Source organism: Macaca nemestrina, chromosome 7 (assembly GCF_043159975.1).
Source record: "Macaca nemestrina isolate mMacNem1 chromosome 7, mMacNem.hap1, whole genome shotgun sequence".
Taxonomy (NCBI): domain Eukaryota; kingdom Metazoa; phylum Chordata; class Mammalia; order Primates; family Cercopithecidae; genus Macaca; species Macaca nemestrina.
The window spans coordinates 178,718,541-178,741,551 of NC_092131.1; the positions used below are offsets into that span (position 1 = coordinate 178,718,541).

Below are 23,011 nucleotides of genomic sequence, written 5' to 3' on the forward strand. Positions count from 1 at the left end.
AATGTCAGATACATCAGTTTCAAGAAAAATATGAAAGCATGTTTTTATATTTCAGTGTTGAATTTAACCATATCTTTTAACCATACCTTTTAAGAAGATATGAAGATAGAACTTCCTCAAGGATTGGGGGAGAGAAAAGCAGTTAAGAAAATCTTAAAACCTCAGGAGAAAAACAAGTATGGGTTAAGACCTCAAGGCAAAACTTTTTCTTTGCACTTTGATTTCAAAAGAACAGAGATGCCCAAATTATGAACTCTCCCATCTGCATTTTATATTCGTCTGTGTCCTTTGAAAGGCTGGAGATGGGATCCCAGGTATTTACTTGGGATGCCAGAAGAGATGCAGCTTCACACCCCCGACCTCCATGGTTTGCTTAGCCCCTTCACCAGTGGATCTCACCAACAGATGACACATCCACGCCTCATCCATGGCAGCACAGAAAACCACTTGGAAGACAGCCACTCCCACCAAGCTTCCTGACTTTGGTGTTTAAAATCTGCATCATTTAAAATCTGCATCTCATACGTGAGATTACACTCCTCCGAACAACGGCATTGCCACTGTCATTTCACCCAAAAGGGCTTTAGGAAGTGACACGCGGTCCAGACGCCAGAGGTCGCCGGCCGCCTTACTCTAGCCTAATTCCTTTGTGCCTGTATGGAGGCTTCACAGATACAGCCCATTAATGACTGTATGAGAAGCTCAGGGCATAGACGAACTCAGTGCTGAATTTTTTCCATTTATCACCCTTTGTTTTGTCCAGAAGACAGCTGAGAAAGGCGGGGGCAGATCATCTCCTCGAGTGTAATGACTCTAGCCACTTCTCTTCACCCCAGGTCACCACTCAGTCAACACCCTTTTGAGAAACCAAAGCAATTCTGTTCCCTTCACTCTGGGTTCCAAGCACTAAATTCCTCCGTTTTATCAATTAGATTATCAAGCAGCCGTTTGTAATCTGGACTGCAATCTGATACGAAATTTAAAGCTAATTTAAGTTGCGGTAATAGCTCCTATTCACATTATAGATAAGGCATGAATGAAAACTTTAATCTGTTCATAGGACCAACTTTGTAAACAAACCAATTATTCAAGCAATGATTGTCTTCAGTTAGATGCAAATTACTTTGCTCATAAAAGATTTTCCAGTAGGAATTTTTAAATCCATGGTCTGTCTTTTCTGAGCCTGTCTCTGCACCTTCCCCTGAGTGCACAGCAGGACTTCTCAGGGCATCCCATCAGCAGACCCACTGAAGAGAATAAGCCCGCAGCCCGCAGCCCGCAGCCCCCAGCCCAGGAATCAAGTCCGAGCCCCAGCAGTCCCTCGTCCAGCCGGGGCTTCCTCACCAGCACAGCACCCAGAGGTCTTCCAGGTTTAATGCCACGTGTGTGTGGAAAGTAGAGTGCTGGAAGGAACACAATAGACATTCAACAATGCAAATTCCCCCCTGGAACAGCCCAGCAATCCTCTACCTTCCCCAAAGTACCCATGCTAGGCAGGCGTAGAGTCCAATGGGGGTGCCTAGGAATCGGCATTTAACACTATTCTGATGAATAAAAGTTTGAGAGGTCGGCCAGCGAGAGGCTGTCGTGGCCTCCACTCATTTGCAGGCTCTGAAGAGACACAGATTGAGGTAACAGGCCAGACAGGACAGGACAAGGATGAGGAGGTGGAGGGCAAATTCCATGGACCACCATCCGCCCCGCCATCCCCACTGAGACTCCGTGATTTAAAGAGAGGCAAAGCCAGGGAGAAAAGATGCCCGCACCACACGAGCGACTGAGATTTCACCTAAAGCACGCAGCATGTGGCTGAGGGCCAAGGTTGGGCAAGCCAGGAGCACAGAACGGGGTTCACTGGCCCAGAGGTGTCTCCCACACCCACACCCCGTGCAGACCTCCCAAGCACTGCCTGTGTCTCCTGCCTGGTTTAGTTCCTCCCCGCCTTCTACTGTGTTGGTTTCTCAGCCGCCACCCACCACCACACAACCCTCTCTACAAGCGTGGTGGACTGAAAAGAGCGGGGGCGGGTAAGATCTGGGCTCTGGGGCCAACGTCCTGCCTGAGACATTAGTTCCAACCCACCTAGCTGTGATGTGAGCCCCCGAGATTTCTCAAATGTGAGATGGGAAGGTAACTGAACCCACTCACCAGGACGGCTGTGCAGACTGAGATTACATATAGCCACACCTCGGCAACCACCACACGTGGGACCCCAGTCGTGTTGCCCCTGATGGGAATCCCTCTATCTATGCCCCTTCTGCTACCAGAGCCAACTCCCAGCAGTAGCTGTGGAGGGTGCATCCTCTATTCCCACTCCACTCCCCTCCCATCGCTCCACGCCGTGACCTGCCACGCAGCGGCCACCAGCAAATCCGGCCCCACTGGATAACCGACCACCAGCCCCCCCCTCACTTTGGGGCGTCTTCCACTTGCAGTTCCGAAGCAGGCCGAGAAACCGCCCTCAAGGGCAGTCACCTGTTCCTTATTGCATGTAATGACCTGCCACGCAGGACCACCAGCAAACCCAGCTCCACCATCCAGGCTCCTGTGGATTAACCGAACCCCCACCCCCCACCTTGGAGCGTCTTCCACTTGCGGTTCTGAAGGGGGCCGAGAAACCGCTCTCAAGGGCACTCACCTGTTTCTTATTGCATGTAATGACCTGCCAAGCAGGGCCACCAGCAAACCCAGCTTCACCGTCCAGGTTCTGGTGGGTAACTGCCCCCGTCCCCCGCTTCCTCCTGGGGTGTCTGGGAGGCTCAGAAACTGCCCTCCACGGGCACTCACCTGTTCCTTATTGCACTAATACCTCAGTTACAGAAATCCACTTTGACTTTCCAGCACTGCAGTTGTGACAATTTAGCAATCCTGCTTGCAAGCTACAAGAGCTTGAGGTCACGTCCACCTCACCAGTATCCCAGAGACCCAGCACTATCCCACTGTGTTTAAAATTCCAAAATACTCCTTCAAAATGCTACTGGCATTTGCTTTGCACATAAAATGCTAACAACCTTCAAGTGAAACAAATATCTTCAACAGTTTGGTACAACGACATGTGAGTTACACATCTGCCAAGTTGTAAAGCCTCATGCATTTATAACATTTTAGGTACGGTCAAATGGTTCATTAATATAAATTATGAGAATCTCTAAGAAACAGGTTTTTTCTGGCATTAGATGACCAAAGGAAATCTGGGTTCTGGCTGGTTTGCGGGCCTGTAGAGGCAGACATATCTGCTGACACAACCAAGCTCCTTCCCACTGATGTGGCCTCATCCCAGGCCCCTCACCCGGATGCCTGCAGGCCCCTGGAGGAGCAAGCTGACCTGTCCACATTTCTCAAATGCACAGCTGTTGCTCACACTGCAGATAGAGTTCAAGGCACGAGCAGGCCACCATGCTAAAAATACCACACAGCGTCCACGCCAGGTGACGGTGGTTTTCACTCCATCCCAAAGCCCCAGGTATGAGTTTACAGCCATGATTACCACATGGATTTTTAGACCCTCAAGACATACTTTGTTTCCTTTTATGCAACAAAGTTAAAAGACTATCACTCAGATATAGGCTCTGAAACTGTGGAATAATTATTTGGGAACAGAGCCTCTGCCAGATCAGGATTAGCACTTGGGACAACACCCCGTGACCTCGGTCCACACAAACCCATCCAGACCAGAAGCCTCCCGCACTGTAATTTCTGTGGATTTCTGTAAACGAGGTATTACTGCAATAAGGAATAGATGAGTGCCCTTGGAGGGCAGTTTCTGAGCCTCCCAACCACACGGCCACGTTCAGGCTGAAGCCGCACCACCTCCAGAAACACTGTCCCTCGCCGAGGTGTGCCTGGCTTCTCCCTTTTTCCAAAACAACAAAACCTGAAAAGGACAGGTCTGTGTAGAAAACCAGAAACTACTTGCGATTCCTCTTCCCAGTTCAGGCTGTAGGAAGCTCGTCTCGGCCCTCACCGTGTTCTGACTGTGGCTTGGTTCCCATAAGAAATAAAGTCAGAATTCTAGTCCCTGTCTCGTGGGCAGTGTGGCAGGCATACATACCTTCAGTTATATGAGGAAAGGCGTGGCGAGCCCCCTTCCTTCAGTAAAACTGCACAGTTCCCAGAACCCTGATGCCATCTCCCTCACACCACTGTGAACACCTGGACAGAGCACATTTCAATGCGTGCACATTTGTGGGCTAGTTTTCTATTTCTCCACTAAATCACCCCAAATTTAGCGCCCTGAACTCTGACTTATTTTCTCACATTTCTGGAAGCTGGAGTCCAAAACATGTCCCACCATCTAACGTCGAAGTGGCAGCAGGGCTGGCTCTGGGGAAGCCACCGTCTCCTTGCCTCCCGCAGCCTCTAGAGGCTTCTGCATCCCCTGGTCCATATGGCACCCACTGTCTTCAGGACCCACAGCGGCTCTGACGGCCCCTCAACTGGAAGACGCAGAAACGTCAGGAGCCCGGGAATCTAGTGCTAAGGCCAAGCCTCCCCACCCTCCCAGCTCCTCACACACTCCCGTGTGAGCTAATATAGATTCCACTTTAACTAGTGTCACCTGTGTAAGGGGTAAGTGCCCAGCTGTGAACTGGTTAACCTCGCCCACACAAACCCCGAGAATAAACTCACAGGCCATGGACCACTCCACAAGCAATAAGTGACCACCTGCTCAGGGACCTCCATGCCCCAGCAGAGCCCTCCGGTACCTCCTTGTGAGCTCAGACTGGCAGCAGGGTTCTGCAGCGCCAGAGGGCCCTGGATAAAAAAGACAGCTCCCATATCGGGAGGCACCGCCCGCGGTTGGGTTCCCAGTACTTTAATAGCCCAGGTGGACAAGCCGTGGCGCATGCAACCCCATCACCAGAATAACGGCTGCACGTGGCGAGTGCACGGGTGGCCACCACTCAGCCCAGCTGGCCGCGCTAAGCACATCACCACCGTGACGCCCAATCAGATTGAACTGCTGGAACAGTCCCAGCATCGGCCCCCAAGAACATTCTGGATCACAATTCAGAGTAGTGATTGCGATCAGGGCCACATGTGGCTGAATGTTTTTACAGGACGACACGACAGCTGGACTGACGCCACAGCTGGATCTGGCTGGACTGAGAGCATTTCCCACTGGACATTCTTACAACACCATTTTATTTGCGCTTTATTAAACTTCTATGGCTTTTTTCTGCTTATCTACTTTATGGGAGTGTTTCTTGTTCTTCTGAGTGCGGTGATACTTCAAGCTACAACTATCAATGTGTAAATTAGTTTGGAAGTCGCCTTATCATTAAACATTTCACAAGCAAGCAGTCAGAGGCACCTAACCCGGAGGCCTCTTTTCTTCTCTGAGCCAAAGCTACCTTGGACTCAAAGAAAATGGCACATGGAGGGGGGCTGGATCTCCAGCGCCCATTCCTAGGGAGCCTCCTGGGGAGCAGATATGGAGGGAGAAGCCCTGGGTTATGGCACTGTCGTACTAAAGAAAAGTCTATTTGGGTAATGTAAGCACCAGACTTAAGAGATTAAGCAAACCATGAAAAGAAACTACTAACCACAGCTTCTCCAAAACAGAGCTAAACTCCCTTTAGTTTGAATTGGAAAAGCAGAAGTGATGATCAGGATACAAAAAAAAGAAAAAAAAAAAAAAGAAAAAAAAAAAGAAATGACACAGTATCTGAACACAGGAGAATAATCAAGGGCCACTGTCTCTTCCTGTGTCAGTGGGAGCCTCGCATCTAAGCTGGATTTAGAAGGTTGCTACTTTGGACTGAAAGGTATCCCCAACTCTAGTTTGTAAGCAAGTGGAGCAGAATGCTTCAATTATTTCAAGGTTTAGCGGTAAAGCTCTGCAACTCTTACAACCATTTTAATTGGTGTGAATTTTAAAGTGACTCAATCTGTTGGCTGGAGTATCTAACGGCTTAACCACGGGGTCACGTTGGAAAATTTTTCCAATTGCTTTTGTTTTTCCTACTGAAGATGCATTTGAACGTTCTTGTAGTTTGCAGTTGGCTGGTTCTGATGTTTGGTCCTGAGGAAGCCCAAGTATCCGTAGAGGAAGAATCTGAAACCTCAAGCCACTCGAGTGCTGTCTGGGCAGATGGAGACCCCAACCCGAGGGCCACTGACGGGCTCAGCATGGGCGCAGGGCCGCCCGATGCAACAGGCCACGTATTTGCCGGTTACAAAACATCATAAGCACACACCCCCAGGTGTGCACACACGCTCTGTACACATCTGTCCCTATCAACACCAGCACACACCACCAGGTGTGCACACACGCTCTGTACACGCTCACGTCTGTCCATGCCAACGACAGCATACACCCCGAGGTGTGCACACACGCTCTGTACACATCTGTCCCTGCCAATGCCAGCACACATCCCCAAGGTGTGCACACACATTCCATACGCGCTCACATCTGTCCCTGCCAATGCCGGCATACACCGCCAAGGTGTGCACACACGCTCTGTACACACTCACATCCCTCCCTGCCAATATGAGCACACATTCCCAGGGGTGCACACAGGCTCTGCACATACTCATGTCTGTCCCTGCAGCCTGAGTCAAACAGTCACAGAGAGGCAGAGGAGGAGGAAGAAGGATGCGATGGGCACTAAGGTCCTGGGCCAGTTCCCCTCCCTACCTCGGGAGAGACCCCTCATGTGATCCTGCCATCACTCACCCTTCCGCCTCCATCCTCCATCCTCCCACAGGGATCAGGAGGATGCCCACTGCACAGAGCTGTGATGAGCATGAACAGAAGATGGCAGGAGCTCACGCCAAGGTGCTAAGCACGGGGCCTACGGAGTGCTTCTTTCTGCTGTGGCTGACATCATCAAACAGAGACTGACACAGCTTCTGCAGAGAATGCCACTTGCTAAGAAACTGAAACGTGTGACCTAGGAGCCTGTGAAGGTCTAAGAACAAACCAACAAACCAAACGGTTTTGTTTGTTTTTCAAACACCATAGCCTGTTTTTTCTTTTTTTTCATGCTCTACCTTGGGTATCATTTAGTTTAATTTCAAAGTAAGTCCAATAATTACACAAAATCACAGGACTGAGCATGGAGCATTGTTTCACTTCATGTCCTCCAGCCTTTAGGACACATTAAGGAAAGACATGATTCCAGGATTCCCATTAGAAAGGCTGCCCTGAGGCACCTGCTGGGGCAGCCAAATTGCAGCTGTTGATGCTGCCCCCAAGCTGCTTGGATGAAGCAGAAGATTCCGGAGGTCTCCTTTCTTCTGCCCCTTGTCCAGGAGAGAAGGTGGGGGGAGAAAGGTGAGAGAAGATAGGAAGAAGGAGAGGGGAAGGAGGGAGAGAGGAGGGGAGAGGGAGGGAGAGAGGAGGGGGGAGGGAGGGATAGGGAGAGGGAGGGAGGAGGGGCATGTTCCATCCACCAAGGCAGCTACACTGCAGAGAGAATGGAGGGTGTGTTGCCTCTCAGGACAGCAAGTTCAAGCTGTTTATAATTGTTAGCATAAACAGTGACCAGCTGAGGACAGGGCTGTCATTGGAGTTGACGTTTTATTTTCATAGTTGATATTGGGGACCTGGACCTAAAGCAGCGTGCCTTGCCCTTTTGCCAGATGGGCCTATGCTTCTCTATACTTGAGTCTATTTGACTAAATACCCGATATTGACTAGGAATTATGACGTGTAGGATACCCCTTACCACAGTAACATCAAACTCATATTCTAAATGCAATTTATTCAGGGACTGGCTTCTAACTCTGGGTGGGAATGTTAAGCTCAGTCCAGTTCAATTCAGTAAGCATTTATCAAGAAACTCCTAGACCAAGAGCTGTGTTAGACACTGGGTATGGGGTGATGGGGATACGAAGATGTGGAATTAGAACTCGAGAAGCTCAAATGTTTCCATTTAATTCCCTAATGCAATTACTAAGCTTCAACCTGATGGCTGTAATGTCTAAATTCACTTTTTCTTTATTCCAGTTCTACATAACAAAGCACAAATAATCACAGAGGAATGATTCTGTGTTGGACTATTCAGTGGACAGAGAAGAGCATTCTGACCGGCGTGAGACACTGTCTTCCTTCCCAGGGAGCCCGTGAGGTGGCTGCACAGAGCACAGGCGTGAAGATTCAGGAACACGAGCATCAGGTGATGGGAGGGGCACGGAGGCAGCACCAGAAAGATGCCTGCCGAGGGGCCGCTGCAGCCAGGCCGGCCGGGAAGGTCACGGGAGTGGGCGCAGGCATCTCCCTCCAGCCGCACTTGGTTTTCATGAGGACGCGTGCACGGAAGGGGATGACACCGAAATGCTGTGGCGCTGAGGGGAGGAAGGGAGGGACACAGGGCCGACGGCTGGCCCCCACCCCTTCCGTCCCTGCCCCTATGAGCGCTGCCAAAATCAGCCCCAACGGGGAGAAATGAGGTGGGTGAAAGGTGGACAGACTTGGCTTCCATGGAATTCACAGATTCCAGTCATTAAAAATCCCTTCTGAGTTTTCACCTGGAAAAGTTTGCCAATGTACTTAGGGACAAGAGGCGGAAGATGAAGCCAACACAATTGGGCTCAAACTGCCACCCTTCTCCTTCTCTCTTCATCCACCACCCTCCCTGGGCCCCTGAGTGTGAGAACCAGGAGCTGCACAGCCCAAGGGTGCAGCCCTTGACCAGAGGAGGGAGCCGCACGGCGGGGCCCCCAGCACGTGGATGGCAGGATCTGTGCTATGTCAGTCCCAGGGCCCCAAGCAGAGAAGGCCTGGGGCTCCCAGCTGAAGTTTTGCTGTCTACTCTCTCACCAAAGTCGAGAAGGACTGAGTGGGACCAACGCTGCACCTGGCGGCTCCTCAGTGGCTGCCGATGTGGTCCTCACGCTGCAGGTGAGACCCTCTAGGGAAGCCCAGACAGTGGCGAGAATGACAGCCACGAGTGCTCCAGTTGCCCCAAAACTCCAGCATAGCCTGAGGAAGGCAGCGCCCGCTCAGATCCCCGTGCAGGCTTGTGTGGCACACTGGTGAGGCACACAGCACCAGAACATGGCACTTTAAGTGGCTTTGTGGGGTGTAGGAACACAAAGTGTGGTCTGGAGTGGCTCAGAAGTCACTCCCACCAGCCTGTGGGACCCGGACGGCCCCTTTGGACGTGGCTGGAGTCTCTCCAGGGCGGGCTCCAAAGTCCCAAGGATGAGGTGAGCGTCGGTCTTGCTCTGAGGAAGGCCCCTGACAAGTATCCTGAACATGCAGGTACACAGCTGGCTGACTCATCTGAAGGGACCTGCTGAGCTACGAGCTAGGGACAGCTAGAGAAAACTGCGTGAACCTTTGTGACTACTCACAGGTAGGTAGTACTGCCTGAGACACAAAGGTAAAGAATTAACCTGAAACTGCATATTATAAAACTTATTTTTAAATGATGGCGCTTAATTGAAAAGACTCCCAAAGAATACTGCATTAGAAAGTGACAGAGTGAAACCGTGAGGCTGACCACAGGAGTCCCTGGAAATTTCACCAAATGTTGTGTCAAAACTGGGAAACAGAAGAACTGCACCTGATGAAACATTCCATTAATCACTCGAGTCCTCCCCACATACGAAGCTATGTAAAAAGTGTTCCCAGAAGGTAAAGTGAGCAGGAGGGCTGTGAACACACAAAGAGAGAGCCACTTCGTCCACGGACCACAACAAAAGAAACGCTAATGAGTGCCGACGACACGCTGGAGTCCAGGGCTCTGGGCGCAGCTGGGACGGGGACACTCAGGGTCCCACTGTCCAGATGGGAAACCAGGGTGGAAACACCAGGGAGCCTGTCCCAGGGTGCAGAGCTAGTGAACAGTGGTTCATACTGCGACAATCCCAGCTGCCAGGCTCTGGGGCTCCTCGGGACAGAATCCTGTTGACTTCACTCTGGGGTGCGAGAGGCGGCAGCATCCCCCAAAGGCACCTGGAGAAGTGGTGTTACCTTCCATCCCCTGTCCCCGGCGTTACCCTCCATGCCCCTGTCCCCGGCCTTACCCTCCGTCCCCCTGTCCCTGGTGTTACCCTACTTCCTCTGTCCCCAGTGTTGCTCACCATCCTCCTCACCTCCAGGCCCCTCTCCCTGTCCTCCCTCGTTTTCCTGTTCAGCCAGAGCACATCACATGTCTCTTCCCTTTTCAAGAGGCTCAGCTGCACCCAGAGGCATTCCAGCCTATTCGGGATGGGGCATACACCCTGGGATGGGGCACAGCACAGGACCGGAAGGGCCTGAGACCCTCTCACTGTCGCCCAGGAAGAATGGGACAGCCCACGGTCATGCTCATTGTCAGGCAGGATGGAAACTTCTGTGTCCGAAATGTTATTTTCACTGGAACTGTTCGGACCATTCGTGAACGAATCAGTTAAATACCAGCAAGTGCCACTCCCACTTCTTCTCTGGCTAGTTTTCCACCCACCAGCAACCACACTCCTAGGAATTATCCCTAACGCAGAATCAGCGCCTTGTGCCTTTAGGAAAACCTCTTTCTCTCCAGCTTTGTCCTCCTTCCACAAAAGGTGCCTCTGACTGCCTCACTCGCTGTACCAAGATTTCACTCGGCTATGGAGGAAAATCTGCGTGGGGCTCAGAGGTGGGTGGTCCCTGCATGGGCAGCAGGTCTGTGACATCCTCCGAGGAGCCTGGCCCAGGCCTGCCTCACACGCCAGGACTCTGCCTTCTGGCCCTCGGGCCCCCGAAGCTGCTTTCCCTCCAGGTGTCATGCCCCGGGCAAGAAGGCCGGACAAGGGCCCAGGGCTGCTGTGGGTCAGGAAAGCCTCCTGACACCTCCCACTCCAGGACCCCCCATCAGCATCCCAGCATCTGGACCTGTGTCACCAGCCGCTCCACCGTACAAGAGAATTGGATTTTCAGCTGGGTGTGCTGCTTCCCTAAACAAAGTAGGGTGTTGTTACTCAGGAAAAAGAAAAAATTGGCATCTTCTTGGCAACCCCGCGACATCCAGCCACCGGTTCTCACCATCCCAGAGATGTCCATCCAGGGCAGATAGTGTCTTCAACCAAGCGCCACTGACCCAGAAGTGCAGTAATTAGTACACTTTCACCAGAATCACCCACTCCTTCACCTTTACACCCAAGAAAAACATGTTTGCCAGGCAAATTAGATGTCCAGGAGGTGTAAGGAAACCCCAAACCTGCTTTAAGCCTCAGACTTTTGAGACCGTTGAGGGCTGTGCGCACAAGAGCAAGGCTGCACCCGAAAGCTCTGCTCCTGCCGGACGTCATGGACAGACCACACGGCTCAGCCACATGGACCCTTCCAGGACTTCACGAGAGGGACTTCCGTGGTACATGCAATGATGTGCACTTCGTTCAGCCTCGAACAGACCACGCCCTCGTTACAGGGTCGGTGGTCCACCTCCTGCCATCAGCCCCCCACCTCACCGAGGGTCTGTGTCTGCATCTGAAAGAACTTTGCTGTTTTACCTGGGTACCAAAATGCGGCATCGCAATGTTTAAAGGTCTTTAAATATCAACACTCCGGGTGCAGTCCTTGTCACTTTAATGCGGTCACTCGATGCAGGCCTCACTCACAACTCTGAGGTAGCTCATACCTTCCCTACCTAACCAAGGAAGAAACGAAGGCATGGAAGGTGCAGCTCCTAAGGAGCAGATTAGGATTCAAACCAGTGAACTTCGTCACATGCTGACCTACCTCTCAGTCTGAGATAACGTTGAAAATTAACCAGGTAGAACAGCGTTCCATAAATCAGCTGAAAATGGTCCTTGTGGATGGGCCTGTGGTTACTCCCTGAAGAACAAGACCATTAGCCCAAAAATCCACCTGTGTCACACTCAAATGTTTACATATACAACTATTTTTAAAATAACCCAATCAAGCATGTTCACAGCCATTTAGAGCCATATAGATTGTCTGCTTCGCTGACAATCAACCCAAAGCAGACACAAGCAGGAACCTTTCCATCCCTGGGAGCCTCGCTCTGATCGGTCCGTGAGGACACGGTACAGACCGTGGGGCACAGGCAGACGGCAGGCCAGGAGAAGGGGCTGCATTGCCGGGAGGCAGTGCTTTGAGCTCTAATGGATGGAACACTGCTAACCAGTGAAGGTGGAGAGAGGGCACACGTCTGAGAGCATGTAGAGGCAGCAAAGCACAGCCAGCCTCGGGGAACCAGAAGCCACAGGGACATCAGGTTGGGTGCTGCTGTCTGCCGGCCACTGGCTGGGGGACTGTACTGGGCCTGGAGGGACATCCCTGACACTCCCCACCAGATGCCAGGGGCACCCCCAGCCCCAGGTGAGAACCACAGATCCCATGGTGAATGAGGCCAGCCTGTGGGAAGTGGGGCTGGGACAGCTCTGTACAGCTTAATAGGAAAGTTGGGTTCTATTTTGTGGGGTTTTGGTCACGCCGATGGCTACTCATGGCTGTCCGTCAGGAAGTGATTTGAGGATAGACTAGAGAAGGGGCTGCCAAGACCAGTGGAGCATTCGCTGTCTGGGTCCAAGGAAAAGGAAATAAAGGCTGGCGATGTGACAGTGGGGGGGAGCACAGAGCAAAGGAACTGGTGGAGACACAGGCCTGGCCCCGCACAGGGCTTTGAGCAGCTACCCGGGGGTCGTCCTATTAATTCTCCTCATGGCCCCAAGAGGCGGCTGTGAGGATCCATCTCCTGAGGACAGAACTGCTCCAGAGCCACACAGCGAGGATCCACAGAACCAAGATCCGGGCCAGCTCCAAAGCGGGTGAACTAGACCCCTCAGCCATGGTCCTAAGACAGGGATCGGAGCCCCCTGGACACACAGACACAGGAACTGCAGGAAGGGGAAACGGATGCCCCGGACCAGTGGCGGGACCCAGGGTTTCAGCCCTCCAGGGCCACTGGGACCAGCCACTGCACAGGTGGACACATGATGCTTTAACTCGCGCTGGGGGAAGGAGCCCTCACTCTCAGGGTGGAGACCGCAGCTCGATCGGGCCGGCCTCCCTGCTGGGCACAGCCTGAGCCACACAGGATGCTGAGGTGCCCCAACGTTGGGGTGCTCAGAGCCACTCAGCTGAGATCGTGGTGCTTTCTGTAACCACCCTCGTTTCTTCACGGTATAGATCTGGACTCCATCCTTTGCAATGTGTGAGGTTCTAGGAAGAGGCTGGCCAGCTGGGGAAGTGTCCTGGGCTCTGTCCCAGTGATGACGAACTTGGCTCCCCACAAGGGCGGCCTGTTCACCACAGTGACCCCCGGGGACCACGCCTGCACCCACCTTGCTGAAGATAATTCACTTCTCATCCGTGAAAGAATAAAGCTAGACTAACTCAATTTCACACTCACTTCCAACTTTAACAACTTGTGTTAGGAAATCAAAGACAAGGACTCTGACCACGTCACAAACCCAGGAAGCAAAATCCGAGACTAACGGAATGATGCCACCTTCGCAGTTCCGAGCTTTACTAGTTGTTTTTCTTTTCTGGTCTGTTTTTCTCTTTTGGTTTAAATAATTAAAGACCCTCGTTGACAAGAAAAAAAATTCTCTATGAAACTAAAAAAAGTGGTTCTAATTAAACATTTAAACATTCTTCCATATGCTTTATAAACAGTTGAAATTACAGCTCTACTTAGTGTTAAGTACTTTAACCAAATGAAAGGTTAATTATACAGACTGGCAATTATAAAAAATAAGGCTACATATTCGTGGCATCATGAATAATTAATAAGAACCGTTTGATTTCATTCAGACCAGGGATTCTGTGCTAATAGGCTCTTAGCTGTCTTGAAATAATGGTGAAATTTTAAAATTACTTTTGTACTTAAACACGTCCCCAAAGTGAAGCACAGCGGTTAACATCCATCATGGTGCCCAGCAGAGCGACCCGCCCTACTATGGCCGACACCCTGATTCCTGAGGGCTGCATCCCGGGGCTGTACTCGTGCAGAGAACGTTCAGGAAACAGACCAGGTGGCAGGAGGGGGTCTTGTCCTCAAGGAACCTCATGAGTCTTGCTAGGGGGACAAACAGCGAGAGAATGAAACCGGCAGCCACGGAATCTGGACAGCGATGCCCAGGCCCCGCCATGCATAACCCCTGGCTGGCACCTCCCTGAGACCCGTCTGGCACAGGCAGCGGCAGGGTCCGGCCCTTGGAGCGCAGGGATGGCAGAGCAGGGCCATCAAAGCGGGTGGCATGCCGACAGCGGCTTCTCCGCAAGAGCTCCTGGCTCTCAGGGAGCTGAGGGCTCCTCAATGGGAAATTCTGGCTGAGCTCCAGGGGAAAGCGGGTGGGAGGCCTGTCTCCTCTGCCCCCATCTCCTCTGCCCCAACCCTGGAAGAGGGTCAGATATCAATGCTAACTCTTGTGCTGACTCAATTAAATCAAACAATTCAGAAAACAAACTTGCTTTAAGTATTAATTTCCTAAAAAGAACTAACATGAATTCAAATAATTCACATAATTAAAATGATTTTAATTGTTAATTTAATTAAAACATCTCCGTTTTCACAGCATCATGTACCTTGGTACTTTCTCCTTATTGCATTTCCCATCTTCCAGGGCAGGTTTCCTTCCACCCAGGGCAGCAGCGACTCTGGTGTCTCGGGTATTCCCAGGCTTCCGTCAGCCCCTGGGGGGCTTACAGTTCTGCAGCGGTCTCCATCCTCATTAATCTGCATAAGAACATCCGTCCGCAGGGATGTCCTGTGGCCCCGTGGCCACATCTGACGTGCAGCTAAACGCTGGGCGTGTCGCCTGGTGACAGCAGATGACACAACTGTGGGCAAGGTAGCACCTCTGGGCGCCGACACTCTCGATGAGTTTTTTACAAGACCATTCTTTAATGGGTGAACCCTGACAGGAAACACTAAAGATTGTTTTTAACTATTTTTATATCGAGACAAATCTTTGTCAAACGTTCACTCAATGCTAAATGTCACTTCTCCAGCCAACCCCTTTAAGAATACCTAAAACTTAAGACTGGAATGACGCTTTCAAACACATACTCTACTCATGCATTCCCGGGAGCAGAGAGCAGCTTAATGTTTTCACGCTACACAGGCATGAAGTTTGGCGAAGGCATTTTAATATTTTTACCTGAATATTTTAATAAAATCAAAAGATCATTTTCACTCTAATACTCTACTTAGAATCTAATTTTCCATTAAATAAACAGGCAATGTTCAGTAACCCACATGCTGATAAACTTTTGAAAACTTTAGAAAGTATTAAGTATAATCAAAGATTACTTTTAATTTTCGAGCTGGTAAGAGCCTGTGTCAGGGAACAGAGTTGAGATTGAAGAGATAAAAGCACGATGATTTTCTTAAAGAAAAGCGAAATTCGTAAAAGAGACCAGGTGATTATATAAAGAAACACAGAATCCGTTTTCAGAAATGGCAAACATTGACCACAGAACACCAGTGTTGCCCGTGATGAGAGAAACAGTTAAAAGGAAGAATTCACGGTGGCCCAGCATAGATCAGGTGTGGGAGGACAGAGACGTGATGAAATGATCCTCCTTCTAACTTCCCAGAAAGGCACAAATGGCCAGCACTCTAACTGAAGACCACGCAGGCACCAGTGTGAACTCAGACTCCATGGCCAGCACCGTAACTGGAGACCACATGGGCAATGGTGTGAACTCAGACCCCACGGCCCGCACCGTAACTGGAGACCACACGGGCACCAGTGTGAACTTAGACCCGACGGCACCTGCCTGGGCTGCTCCAGCCACCACCAGAACCTGTTCTGCAGCTGAACTGGAAGCTGATTCTGGAAGGAACTGAGGAGCATGAGGACGAGATCCTTCTACCTCAACAGGGATCAATTTTTTAATGATTTCTTTCTTTTAGAAAACTGTTAATAAAATACTTTGTTCTAAAATGACCAGGATTTCAGCAGCCTCTACATTCCTTCATGTCAATCAAAGCTTAGGCACGTGGGTTACTTCACTGTTCGTGACACCCTTTTGAAATAAAACCCGGGGCCGCCTGTGTACCCAAGAGCCTGGGCACTGAACATTCAGACAAAACGTCCAGGGCGAGAATGTTCACATCCCAGCGGTGCGGTAGAGTGGATGGGGGGAGTTCGAGCCACAGGTGGCCACGCCTCCCCTGCCTCCGGCCAGTGCCCACTGCTCACGCACTCCTTCCTCGGCCCATCCTGAGCCACGGGGCCTTCGCGTAACCAAGGCCACTACGGTACCTCCAGGAACAAACTGGTTACAGGTGGACTGCTCTCTATGCAACGTACAAAGATTGTTTTTAAAACTGCTCGTCTCTGGAACTTATCCCAGTAACAGGCTAGATTAAGAAAACTGACTAAAAACAGTAGGAAGAAAAACTCACTCTACCCGTTGAGGCAAGAGAAATGCACACAGCCTCTGAAATAACTGCAGAGGAGTTTTCCTGGGTTAGGTACGCGGTGGGGTGACCCTACCCCATAGCGGGGCGATGGCACATGGTGGGAACCAAGGAACATCTCCGAGTAAATGTAGGAAAATGCACTCAACTCCCAAACAGAGAGAGAAACTGCTTTTTTCCTTAAAAGCTTCTCTCTTTTATTCTCAGAAAGACTCTCTTTGGTGTCTTGACTGCTGAAGGGACAAGCCTGTCATCCCCAGAAAGCAGCCCTGGACAGTCTCCAGATCCTATGGCCCTCAGGCCCACCTTGCCTACTGATGATCCCACATTACGAAACCTAATCATCAGAAAGAGCCTCCCAGTCCGCAGCTCACCAGTGACATTTTATTCAGGGAAATGCTCATAAAAACCTGGGGCTCTGTGTAAATGCTGTCCCCTAGGTACAGAGGCTCCACACAGATGGCACACAGGGAGACAGGCCTCACCCCTTCCTGGTGCCCCAGGTCTCTCCTCACATTTTATTAGCTGAGTTTTGTGGCGGTTTGTTACTTTTAACCTGACTGTCCAAGGCATCTGCACTAAACTAATTGTCCAGGGCAGATCCACTCATAATGACCATCAGCTCAGAGTTGGAAGTAGCACTGGAGAATTAGGTGGTATCAGGGCACTATGCTTCCCTGCCCTCTTTTCCAGGGATGCCAAGTAAGTTTCTGCCATGGCTGATGATGTCAGCACTACACTAACATTAGTTCAACGGCAGGCCACCAATTAATACTTAACGAACAATGCCCTTAAGAGCAAAACCCCATCTCTGCCAAAAATACAAAAAATTAGCTGGACGTGGTGGTGAGCGCCTATAATCTCAGCTACTGGGGGACTGAGGCAGGAGAATTGTTTGAACCCAGGAGGCAGAGTTTGCAGTGAGCCGAGATTGCACCATTGCACTCCAGCCTGGGCAACAAGAGTGAGACTCCATCTCCAAAAAAAAAAAAAAGAAAAGAAAAGAAAGAAAGAAAGAAAGAAAGAAATGATTCTCATGACCCTGTCAACATCTTCAGTTTTTCCCAAGGATAGTGTAAAATTATCGCACACAACGTAAACCCAATTAGATCAACGTTCTCTCCTCACCAATCCATACCTAAATCCATATTTCAAAATGGTCCCCAATTTTTCACAATTTAAGAAGACTGAGAGGAATAACCATGAACAAGCAAGGTTTACACAGACGTCAGTCTTCCCAACTCTCGCTCAGGAGCTCACCCCAAACTCCTCCTGTGGAATCAGCCCGGATAACAGTTCCTGGTGGCCGCACAAGAACAGAGGGTCCCACGAACCCACGACAGACCCCACCATTCAGCCCCAGGCAGAGGAGGGAGGTGGACGGTCACGAAAGACAGAAAAGCAGGGAACTGTGACTCTTCTGAGTTAATGCAGGTGATTGGGCCAAAAAACAAGGCACATCCACCTGTGAATGGGGTGAGCTCCCAGCTGGCTGTGCAGAGTCTGTAGATATGAAGGAACTCACTTCCCCGCACACTGAAGTGCATGAGCATCTCCACATCGACCGCACCTGGGCTCTGCTCGCCCCTCACAAACTAAGATGACAGTGGCTGCTTCTGGACAGAATGTCAAGGACAGATGGACAGACATCCTGGACAGACACTGTACAGAGACCAGGGGCTGGGAAGGGGGAAGCGGCACAGCCTTGGAGCCAGCAGGGGCGAGGCCAGGAAGCCTCAGTGAAGGCCTGCATCTCCTCATCCAACAGAAGCAGGAGGGGCCACCCAGTGAGGGCTGCAGCTGCGGTGAAGTGGCCAGTGGGACATAGCAGGAGGCCGTGGCCAGCCTTACCCCCAGCCCAGGAGGAGGGGCCCAGCTGCGGGCACTGCCCCGGGAGCCAGAATCCTGAGCCCCCAGGGAAGGTGGGAAATTGCCCCTGGGCACTGGGTGCTCAGGCTGGAGGTGGTGAGACCTCGAGGCCCTGCAGTCGGGGAGGTGAGGGCAGAGATGGCCAAACTGCAGCTCAGTGAAGGGCTTTGTCAGGAAAGGCCCTCAGAGGCTGCCTCACCAGCCAGGGGGAGGTTACTTCCAGCCCAGAGGCTCCACAGGGCCCTCGGTGGTGATGCTTAACCTTGTCCTCTGACAGAGGACCATCGAGACAGAGTCACTCAAACCTCTGCCAAGCTCTGCACCCAAATGAAGCTGTTACCACAGACGCTGAGGCAGGTAGTGCTCATCTCAACTCTGTACAAGTGGTTTATTTAGCCAGTTCTCCAAATTCTTAATGACAAACCACACTAAACGTGTGTTTTCAGTATCACCTATGCTCATAGCTATGTATAAAATAACTATCACAAGGAAAACTAGGTGGTGAACCCAGGAGGAGGAAATCCCCACGACGAGTCGAGAGAACACCAACGGACCGTTGGCTCTTCCCGGCTGAACCCAAGAGCACTTGGCTGGGCTCACTTCCGTTCTAATTTCCAGATTTATTTTTACTTTCCCACATTTTCATTATGAAAATGTTCAAACATATTTAAAAAGTGGAAGAACAGTACAACGAGTGGTCAAGTTTTCTCCACGTGGAGCTCCAACAACTGCTAACATTTCGTTAGATTTGCTTTCTCACTCTCTCTGTAGATCAGACAGAGAGACAGATTTGTTTCTTCTCTGGAGCCACTTGAAGGTGAGAGGCTCCTGCTGCCTCACCGAGTCCTCAGGCACACGTTCCCTAGGAATAAAGGCCCCTCTGCAGCCGCAGTACCATCATCGGCAGACAAGAATGATTTCAGAGCATCGTTGTCCAGGTTATGTTCAGGTAGCACAATCGTTCCGAAAACGTCTTTTCTATCCGGGCCACACACTGTGCTGAGTGACTCTCCTTCCCCGTCTTAGTCAGGGACAGCCTCGCACCCCTTTTATCTGTGATCTTCACTTTTCGAGAAGATCATTGCATTGTCCTGCAGAATATCCCCTACCCCAGAGGCATCTGTTTCTAGGGCCATCATTAAAATTCCCTACTATGCACCTCTATTCCCTGTAAACAGGAAGTTTCAGTCTCGAGGCGCGATCACCTTCTGTCAAATGCTTCTCGGCAGCTTCCGGGTGAGGCTGCTGCTTCACGAGGGGCGCGAGCTCCTACTCCTGGTCACTGACGGCACGGCCGCGACCAGCACCACACCCCGAATCAGAAACGTCTGGAGGGGCCGCGGGCAGCCGAGACACCTGGAGGTGTGAATGGCACAGGCGTGGGGCAAGAACAAGGTCAAATCATAACGGAACGTCTGATTCCAGACACTTCCACCTGGGTAAGATGGTGACATCTCCCTAGCAAGTATCTGAAGCCAGAAAGCATGACAGAAAATTCACGACCTGCCTTCGTTCACCCAGGCTGCTCTAACAACACACCACAGGCTGGGCAGGGGCTGGCAAATGACACAAGTTCATTTCTCACAGCTCTCAGTCTCAGTCTCAGGCTGGGAAGTCCATAGTCAAGGCCTGACAGGTTTGCCTGGTGAGGGCTTCCTGGTTCATAGACGGCGCTTCTCACTGGGTCCGCACACCATGGAAGGAGCGAGGGAGCTCTCTGTAGTCCCTTTTTTGAGGGCACAAATCCCATTTATGAGACCCTCACGACCTCCTCACCGCCCAAAGCTCCCCCTCCTAGCACTATCTCCTCGCGGGTGAGGATTCCAACTTGTGAATCTTGGGGAGACACAAACATTACAAAAGCCCATCATTTAATTTTTTTTAAAGGCATTTTTGCTTCTGCAAAGTCTCAAGATAAAATCAAAAGAAAGAGGTCTGAGTCAATCCACACAGTTCTCCCAAAAAGGGAAGTGATCAATTGCCACCACTTTTTATCCGAGACCTGCTGGGTGCCCCGGTCTGCATGACTGATTCTAAAACGCCATCCTCTCCTCTGCCATTCAGAGGTCAGAGTCAGTCCAGAGCTTAACACCAAGGCAGAGCTGACTGAATGACACCAGCTAATCCAGTAAGACAAGCCAAGACTCCTGCCCAAGGCCTAATCCTTCCCCCAGGGAAACATGGAAGGGCCAGACACCTGGCAGCCCTTCCTTCCTGCTCTAAAGCCCCAGAGACACAGCGCCGGCCAGGTGTGTGCCTGGGGCAATGCACAGTAACGTCAGCTGGGCACCGAGTCTGAGAACATGTTATCAAGTAAAAATGAAAACAAGACTGCTGAGAAAAGTTCATGCTTAATCACCTCTGGGCTAAATTCTAAATACAATGTTATTTCAGAGCTAGGTGGAAGTAATTCCTTAAAAATATATATGAACAGTGACTAGCAACCAGGGTGATAAGTACTCAATATGTGTTTGATGAATAGATGAATTTTTAAAATTTATGAAAAGAGCACGCTCTATTTAGGAGAATTCTATTTAATTGGATGTCCTAACTAGACAGTGGTTCCTTCGTGCTGACAGCAGAGTTTGTTTCAGTTAACTCAAAAAATGGTAAGTCACTCTAACAGAAAACCAAAAGGCTTTACAGAGAGTCAAATTATGGTGCCAATTCAACCGTGCATGGCAATTTCACCTTAATATTTAAATTCTCGAAGCACCATACTCAGAAAACGAGACATAACATACATAAATGCATCGACTAAAGCACCATCATCTAGAATTTGACAAAGTTTGACTGTGAGTTTCAAGAAAAGGGCTGATGAGGCCAAGAAGTTCCTTCCCCTCTCCCCTTACCTCCCATTTTGGTGACCAACTTAATGCAGAGAAATTCCTGTTTCAGGTTTGCACACATTGGAACAATCCTGGTATCTATTCCCCCAAGACACCAACAGGCTGAAGTCTGCAGGGTGCACATATTGAAAAATCACAGGAGCACTAGAGTGGCGGAAAGAGGTGCCCGTGAAGACGTCATCCTTTCTAAGACAGGGTCTGATTCCGCCTCCGGGCCCTTTTGCAAAAAGCCATTGGTACAAATTCATAGCCACCAGGAGGAAACACGCAAAAGACCCCACTGCCCTCCTGGCTTCCCAGAAGGCCTCAGAAGGATGAGACATGCAGCCTGCGTGCAATCCTGGACCCTCTTCCCTGCATTCAGTTTGACATGTGTCACTTGTTTGACTGACGGAGGTCCCACAATGGGCACAAGGAGACCCGTCAGGTCAAGAGGGTGCTGCCCGGCTCATGGTCCACACATGCGGACCTGTCAGGTCAGGATGCCCGGCTCATGGCCCACACGTGGGGATGCGTCAGGTCGGGAGGGTGCTGCCCGGCTCACGGTCCACACATGGGCATGCGTCAGGTCAGGAGGGTGCTGCGCAGCTCTCAGTATCAGCCACATATGCACATTCTCCACTGAAGCCACTGCATGAAACCACTGCATGAAGCCACGCTGGAAGCACTTTCTGGCAGGTTTAGGAGGCTCGTGTCCAGGGTCATTAAACACATGGCAAGCTCGCCTTGGGGGCATTTTACTTTGCTTATGACAATGAAGCATTCTCATTGCACTGAATAGAGCACGCTTTCTTGTTCAGTGCCTCGTTGAAATAGGCATTTTGTACCTGTCTTACAGATTACATCAAGGCCCTAATACATTTAGACCCTTGTCTCAGGTACACACAAAGCAGCGGCATCTCTAGAACATGTTTTGGACCACGGGAGGAAACCAAATCGCAGCATTATCCATTGATGTTGCTTAAAGTGTATTTCCAAATGTGTCTCCCGAGCCCGGCCTATGTTCACGGCTTCCGCTGACCACACGCCATCTGCTGGGCACTCTGTGCACTTTCTCTCACACCCGCCACGCCTGTGGTCCTGTGCCTATCCCGCCACACGTCCCCACGTGGCTAAATCTCCCACACTCACCACGCCTGTGGGCCTGTGCCTATCCCTCCAGGCGTCCGCACCTACCACGTGGCTAACGCACACTTCCTACAGGCGGCAAGTGCCTGAACATCCCCACGGCTGGAGGGGCTTTGGGTAGGTTCTACAGAACCCACAGACAGGCATGGCCACCCCGCCCACGGCCACCAGAGGCTTTGCTTTGTCTCTAGAGGTGCCCTTCGATGAGGCGACATGGCAGATGACCCAGTGTTAGGTAATTAAGACTCAGGAAATCACGGCCGTCTTACCTTTAGAACTCACCTCTCTCCCCAGCACTATATCGCGAAGGGTGGGTCGCCAGAGTTGGGGAAGAGATGCCCAAGGCTCCCTCCTGCCCTGACAAGCTGGGACACTGCTCCCCTCTGTTGGTTTCTCACCGCACCTCAATAAACTGAGCTCACAGCAAGAGGCAGGCATGGGCTGAGTAGAAACACACAGCAGACCCCGGGTGGGCAGGACGGAGGACGAGGGTGCTCGCGGAGACGAGGGTGTGCCCCAGGAAGAAGGTGCACGCGGGGTAGAGGGTGCGCGCGGGGAAGAGGGTGCACAGGCCCCGAGAACCTGGTGGCAGCAAGGCCGGTCAAGGCTGAACTCCAACAGAGGCAGCAGCAACGGTGTTGGGCAAGTCACAGAGAAAGCACCACCCAGAGGGGCTGCATGAACCAGCAGCGACCCCAACCCAACCTGCTCATCGGACTGGGCACACGCACACGCTGTGGACACGTGTGAATATGTTCCACTTAACGTGATGTTACATAATAATCAACAATGTTAACCCCACGACTTCATTACATGGCATCTGGCACATTGAGACTTTTTATTCTGTCTCTCTTC

General features: G+C 51.1%; 1 protein-coding gene across 4 annotated transcripts in view; it reads right to left on the minus strand.

Annotated features, from left to right (window-relative positions):
- LOC139355525 (disco-interacting protein 2 homolog C-like) overlaps positions 1-14,695 on the minus strand; it is a 157,634-nt gene extending 142,939 nt beyond the window's left edge. For 3 of the 4 annotated variants that reach the window (XM_071067332.1, XM_071067331.1, XM_071067333.1), the window contains exon 1: positions 14,468-14,695. In XM_071067332.1, coding sequence (XP_070923433.1) covers positions 14,468-14,669 — 202 coding nt within the window. In that variant the 5' untranslated portion in view covers positions 14,670-14,695. Of the gene's footprint in view, positions 1-4,257; positions 4,811-14,467 lie in introns of those variants that run through there. The other variant, XM_071067334.1, reaches the window with a different exon arrangement.
- Between the last annotated feature and the right edge of the window lie 8,316 nt (positions 14,696-23,011).